Raw genomic sequence first — 7,500 nt, 5'->3', positions numbered from 1 at the left:
ACAAACAATTAATTTCATAAGGATTACCGAAAACACAACACATTCAATGAATATCATTAACATGGCATGAAGTATACACATAGAGTATAAACTTGGCGAGACACACACCATGTTAGGTAAGTATTATGTACATACATAATTCAACATTTCATGCATTTACATATAATATAATGGTTCAGTTGGTCCCTTTGGCATACACACATACTTTCCCCCGACCACTCTCTCTCTCCCTCCCTCCCTCTCTCTCTCTCTCTCTCTCTCTCTCTCTCTCTCTCTCTCTCAATACACACACACACACACACAAATTATACGAGATATATATATATATATATATATATATATATATATATATATATATATATATAATACAGACACATACAGAAACGCATATTATCCGTATATTTTCACTCCTTCTCCTCTCTCATTTCCCCCTCTCTATATCTCTTCTCGCCTCTCTCTCTCTCTCTCTCTCTCTCTCCATCACATTATTATTTCTTCTCTGACTCTATATACATTCAACTATTTTTCCCTCAATTGATAAATTGTTAAAGACATAATACTACATCACAGGCATTCATTCATGAAATTCTAGTATGGAAATAAAATGATAAGTTTCATTATATCAGATACTTATTCAAATCAGCATTCAATGTGATTTTGTAAGAAAGAACAAGTAATTATTGAGAGCGATCTCTAATGCAGTTCGAGATTTTTCCTGACCCTCTGTCCACCGAGCAGAAATTAGGGAACTTGGCTAGTTAGATCTGGTGGAAAGTAGTAGCGTCCGATTCAGGGGGTTGCAACCATTGTCCGTTTTAATTAAATGAATTAAATTCAGCTTTATATAGCGCAATATCTACTAAATGTGCTCAAAGCGCTTTACAAGGGGTCCCTGGTCAACAGCAACATTTAACATGTAGGACGGGACATGACGCCTGTTAGGCGATGTTACAATTTATCGGACAAAGACAACGCTGTTAACGGCCAGGTTACATTTTACACCTGAGTACGGTGAGAGAATGTGAATAAAGAGCCTTTCCCAGGACTCAACTATGCGCCGAGCGCGAGGCTCGAACCCAGGACCTTCCGATCCGAAAGCGAGCGTCATACCACAAGACCACATAGCCGCGCTATATAAACTGGTATAAACTCAGACTTTACGAGCCTAATGGTTCTGAATGACTACTTTTTACCCGGACTGATGGGGCGATAGTTATATAGATAGTATGCGCTTGGCCAAGAAGCTCACGACATTGCCATCCGGAAGTATAACGGACCAACACATAAAACTATGTGTAACCATGAACTTTTATAGTCTGGTTAATACGGTTTATTAGTTAGAACTACTCATAAATATGGATGGCACAAACAATAACAAAGACCCGAGTGACGTCAACTTCATTCTATCTATATTCCTATTTTCATATTACCAGCAATTGCGTAATTTTTAAAAAAACAATTTGACTTGTTCTAAGAATTATTCTTCAGTGCATTGGACAAAGGGACAGTGTTCAAAAGATTAAAAAAAAAAAAAAATTTCGCATCATGTGTGGAAAAATCCGTTAGTTGTTTTCACTAGGCTGGGAAAGAAGAAATTAAAATTGTTCTTCTTTCATTGTTCTGTCTGTTTGGTTGCTTGTTAACCCTCTCCTTACCACCCATAGTAAAATCGTCACATTCGTTACGACGCAGCCAACAATTTTCTTATTCTGATTTCATTTTGTTATAGTTATAGATATAAAAACTAAACACTGTGTTGCAGAGCTAATTTTTTTGAACAAAATATTAGATTATACCCGTCGCTCATCTGTTTGAAAAAAAATCTGTTTTTGTGTTGGGCGAGTGTAAAGCTTAGGGTAAAATTCTAAAAATAGCTGGTAAGGAGAGAGTTAATCTTGTATGTTTGTTGTTGGTGTTGTTTTTATTGTTCAGAGAAGAATGGATGAACAGTTGGGCAATGAGCACCACGGGTAGATGTATGTTTTCCCATATGACCACTCCTGTAAAGACTGATTGCCTAAATAAACTCAGAAGACACCAGCAAAGCATCATCTTTCAACTAAGAACACAACACATATCGCTCAACAACCATTTAAGAAAAATTACAAAAGACATATGCCCTTCCTGCCCCCTATGTCAACACCCCAATGAAACAGTAACACACCACTTGCTTGAATGTCAACCTTTTGAAGACCTGAGATGCACATTCCTCCCACCACATCCAAGCATCAGTAACACACTGTATGGTCACCTGGAACAACTACAAAAGACGTCTAACTTCTACGTCATGGCACAAGACCGAAGGGCTAGAGCTCAGGTGGTCGCTGGTTCGGATAAGTAAGTAAGTAAGTAAGTAAGTTTTTCTTGTTGTCGCTGCTGGTGGTTGTGGTGTTGTTGTTGACATCACTGGCTCATGTCTGCTTGGTCTTGTTCCATATGTTGTTGTTGACATCACTCGCTCATGTCTGCTTGGTCTTGTTCCACAATGATTCGAACACGGATGATACCAGATCTACAAGTAAATGATGAAGGAGGAAAAAAAACATCAATGTTATGATTAAACAATTATCAATACAATAGTATTATATTGATGAATATTGGTGTGCGCTATGTGGTCTAGTGGTATGACACTCGCTTTGGGATAGGAAGGTCCTGGGTTTGAGCCTCGCGCTCGGCGCATAGTTGAGTCCTTGGAAAAGACTCTTTATTCACATTCTCTCACCGTACTCAGATGTAAAATGAGTGAGTACCTGGCCGTTAACAGCGTTGTCTTTGTCCGAACAATTGTAATATCGCCTAATAGGCGTTTTGACCCGTCCTACATGTTAAATGTTGCTGTTGACCAGGAACCCCTTGTAAAGCGCTTTGAGCACATTTAGTGGATATTGCCCTATATAAAAGCTCATTAAATAAAAAATAGAATTTGATTGTACATTTGAATACTGCAATGACCTTGTACGAAAATGGAGAGGCGTCGTATGGGAACAAAACAGACAATGGACGTTTGGTACAAACCCTTCGTCAGCACAACAATACACAAATATTAACGTGGAAAACAAATAAAATAAAATAAAATGCTAAATAACTTGTATCGTCTGTACTCAACGGTGGTTGCAGTATGGAATTCATACTACGATACAAGATATTTTGCAATTTATTTTATTTTATTTGTTTTCCACGTTAATTTATGTATTATTGTGCTGACGAAGGGTTTGTACCCGAAACGTCCATTGTCTGTTTTGTTCCTATTACGAAGCCTCTCCATTTTCACTCTTGCGTTAGTATTTTCACAATCACAGGCTTCAGGCAGCCCCTACCGTTTTCTAATGAACTTGTATGTTCTTTACACACACACAACTCTTTTACATTATTTCGTTTACTCCCCCCCCCCCTTCCCTCCACCCACCCACCCACACACACACACACACACACACACATTCTCTCTCTCTCTCTCTCTCTCTCTCTCTCTCTCTCTCTCTCTTCTTTCATGTCAGTCATTAAAAAGTTACGTGTTCACGATTATTCCACATTTTATAGATAGTTCGAAGATGTCGTCACTTAGGTCTTTGTTATTGTTTTTTGCCATCCGCGTTTATGAGTAATGCTCACTGAACTGTATTAACCCGACTATAAACGTTCGTGGATACACACAGTTTTGTGTGTTGGTCTGTTATACTTCCGGATGGCAATGTTATGAGCTTCTTAGCCAAGCGCATACTATCTATACATAACAATCGTAGCACTCCAATCAATCTTTGTGCATCATTTACATCTATAGCATAGCAATTTCTTCATTTACATCTATCTGAGTCGTAAAGAATGAAATCCACATCTCTCTATCTCCCCTGTCCTTAAACAGTATGCCTCTCTCTCTCTCTCTCTCTCTCTCTCTCTCTCTCTCTCTCTCTCTTTCTCTCTCTCTCTCTCTTTCTCTCTCTCTCTCTCTTTTCTCTCTCTCTCTCTCTCTCTCTCTATATATATATATAATATATATATGTATATATTATATATATATCTCTCTATCTGTCTATTTATATATCTATTAATCTATCTATCTATCTATCTATCTATCTATCTATCTATCTATCTATCTATCTATCTATATATCTATCTATCTATCTATGCATCTATCTATCTATCTAGATAGATAGAAAGAATAATAATATATCTATCTATCCATCTCTCTCTCTCTCTCTCTCTCTCCCACACCTCTGGCTCACTCTCTATTCTCTCTGTTTAATTCTGAGGTTAAGAATGATGTCAGCCATCTGATGAGCACAAACAATGGATCTCGGCGAATCTTGACTTTGCCGTCGAACGAGATAACTTGAAAATTTGCATACCGCCGACGAATGTCTGATCCGCCCAAAATTAAATAAAACATGGTACGCATGCGCAAATCTCGTATGTAGACTTCAGAGTCTGGATCCGTCGATCGTGAAAATCGAGAGTTCAGAGATTTTGATCGGCCGACCATCGAATCAACATGCCCTATCATCCCAAACGGTCAATATGTCAAAATGTGACCCTTCGCCTCAAAACGGTATTAAGTCGGGTGGGTTAAGATGTTGAAAATTGAATTTATAGCCAGAAATATCAGACTTGTGTTGAGTTTGTATAATTTATTGAGGAGAATGGATACCATATTTTAGGGTGCTAATGCCAACAAATTATATTTTTGACCAGTTTAACATTTATTTCGGATTTTAAGCATCTGGTTCGTTCCGACATAATCCCGTTTTGAGATGATGGGTCATAATGAGGCTTGGACAGAACATATAAAATGCGTTATTGGGGAGAAAAAAAATTTGCGGCGCCACTAATTGGATTCAATAGCCTGATGTCACGTCGCCCAGCAACGGCGGCCATCGTGGTGCTAAACAAAGAAAAACGCTACTTTTTATTCTTCATGCTGGCTAGAACTTTTAATATGTCTTGTGATCAGAATGTGTAAAAGTCAAAACATGATCAGATTTATTATTTTCATCTGGATACGCTTTTGTGTTCGTCGGAGAAATATTTCATAAGGGCGTCCGCCATTGTTCCGATAGTTTAGAGCCAGTTACTAAGTTACCATGCGTCATTACGAGGGAAGTGACGTTACGACTGTTGAAGCGTGTTGAGCTCGGGGCGAAGTTCCTTGCTCAAGGTCGCACAGCAGCAGCAGCAGCGGCAGGTGATCGAACTCGGTACCTTTCGGGTACGAAGAGCAAAGACCGTACCGCTGAGCTGAGCCACGCTGTCCACCAACCCATCTCACCTTTGAAGCAATATCCAGGTCGTGGCGAAAAGCAATTCTTTGACGACGATGACGAAGAGGAAAATGACGATGAGTTGACTGGTGTGGTAGATGATGGAGCGGAGGCTGGCCAGAAGTGTGTCCACCTGCTTTTCGGACGGTGGGTTCTCCATCTTGGATTCTCTGTAGCAAAAGAGAGAAAAAATATTTCAGATTTTCCGTGCGTGAATTTAAGAGTACATTTGTGTTTTTTGTTTCTGCAATATATCTTACAATACAGACCGTTGCAATTAAACAACAACAAAAAATTGCAACAATAAACATAATATTTGAAGAAATAACTTGGAAATTTGAAAAGATCTATCCATGTAAAAGCTCCAACAATAAAAAAAAAATGGTAGAGAAGATTATGTGTCTTTGGTAACCAGACTAAATGTAACTCCCCCAGTTATAATAAAGAAAAAAAAAAGAAACGACAAATTCCTTTTGTCTCCCCATACCCAAGCATTAAACATGACTATTGTTGTTTGATTAGGCTAGGATAAAGATTTATAATTAAACACACACATAAACACACACACACATACATACACCGATACACAAAACAAAACAAAAAATACCACCCCCACCCCCTTTAAAAAAAAAAAGAAAGAAAAAAACAAACAATTAAAAAAAACCCAAAAAAAACAAAAAACAAAACAAAACAAAAACAAAAACAAAAAACAACAAACAAACAAAAACCCTACAAATATTACCTGTGGAAAAGTTCGGGGATGACGGGCTGGAAGCGACATGCGTGGGTCAAGGACTCCATTTGAAGCCAGGCAAGGTCATCGCTCTTCACCTCTTGACCTTTCAAAAGGTCACTACAGTTGCTGGGTATCCCGATGTCTTTGAGGTGAAGGCAGTACATCTGGGCTGTGAAATTCTGAAAACAAAAAGATTAATGGACCATCAGCTTAATGGAAACTAAAACAAAAGTTATGATGCACACGCTACAGGTCTTAAGAAACATTTTTACTGATTTGGCAAAACCCGTCGGATGTCGCATGAGCTAGTTTTGAGATACGAGCGAATAAAGGTGAAAAGTTGTTATCTTCATCATTTTTCTTTCACTTCATCGTTTTTATTTTCCATCCAACGAAATTATGTTACAATCTGAATTAAGCTTATAGATAATTTAAGTAAATGTTCTTCTCAGATCTGTCGCAGCGGAATACACATGTATGTCCTATCTTTCAAAGCGATTATCTCCGTTGTTTTAAGAAATTTCTTAAATGTAAATTTAAATGCAACTACATTCGGCCCTAATTGAGATAATAACAAAATTCAAACTGCATTTGTCCAAAGATAGTGCCTCAATTGAAAAATTTAATAATTTGGGAATCGAATTTTTCCGACATCCGACGGGTTTTGCCAGATCACCTCGCATTTGTCTGGGAGGGACCCTCCGCATTAGCTTCAGCACAAACTGCATTCCGTGGTAAAAAAAAAACAGCAATGAATCAAACTATAAACGTTGAAGGTTACACATAGATTAATTTCGTGCGCTAGTACGTTTTATCATGTTGGATGTGTTTGTGAGTTTTTTAACTAAACGCATGGCATCAATATCCTCGTCAATTTCCTATTATTATCCCATTGACTTACCTGTAACCCATGCAGCTGTCTCCTGTAGTATCCGAACACAGTTTTGTGGGTGTTGAGGTGGGCGTTGGTCAAGGCTTGAAAGCTGGGATATTCCAATGTGTTGATGTGGGCAGCATGGTCGTGAATTCGACCGTTGGTCACGCTGATTTGAAGACTGACCGAATGTGTCTGGACAAAATGATGATAATAATAATAATAATAATAATAATAATAATAATAATAATAATAATAATAATAATAATAATAAGTAATATATATAATAACAATAATAATAATAATAATAATAAATAATAATAATAATAAATAATAATAATAATAATATAATAATAATAATAGTAATAATAATAATAATAATAATAATAATAATAATAATAATAATAATAATAATATAATAATAATAATAATAATATAATTATAATAATAATAATAATAATAATAATAATAATAATAATAATAATAATAATAATAATAATAAATAAAATAATAATAATAATAATAATAATATAATAATAATAATAATAATAATAATAATAATGATAACAATAATAATCAAAATATGCATTAACGTTTATATAGAGCATCGTCACAGATTTACAAAAGGTGAATAAGCC

The 7,500-nt window shown here is 36.5% G+C and overlaps 1 protein-coding gene across 3 annotated transcripts in view; it reads right to left on the bottom strand.

Moving 5' to 3' along the window:
- Positions 1 to 454: 454 nt before the first annotated feature.
- The window catches only part of LOC144981164 (uncharacterized), a 289,898-nt gene continuing 282,852 nt past the window's right edge, over positions 455 to 7,500 (bottom strand). For all 3 annotated transcript variants that reach the window (XM_078929320.1, XM_078929321.1, XM_078929322.1), the window contains 4 exons: positions 6,890 to 7,057; positions 5,995 to 6,167; positions 5,261 to 5,422; positions 455 to 2,512 (listed from right to left, as the gene is read on the bottom strand). In XM_078929320.1, coding sequence (XP_078785446.1) covers positions 2,452 to 2,512; positions 5,261 to 5,422; positions 5,995 to 6,167; positions 6,890 to 7,057 — 564 coding nt within the window. In that variant the 3' untranslated portion in view covers positions 455 to 2,451. The remainder of the gene's footprint in view (positions 2,513 to 5,260; positions 5,423 to 5,994; positions 6,168 to 6,889; positions 7,058 to 7,500) is intronic.

The sequence above is a fragment of the Berghia stephanieae genome, chromosome 10 (genome assembly GCF_034508935.2).
Source record: "Berghia stephanieae isolate SIO BIC M18660-M18661 chromosome 10, UCSD_Bste_1.3, whole genome shotgun sequence".
Classification (NCBI taxonomy): Eukaryota; Metazoa; Mollusca; class Gastropoda; order Nudibranchia; family Aeolidiidae; genus Berghia; species Berghia stephanieae.
Note: the sequence above shows the minus strand (reverse complement) of the source record. Positions and strands in the feature narration are given on the sequence as shown.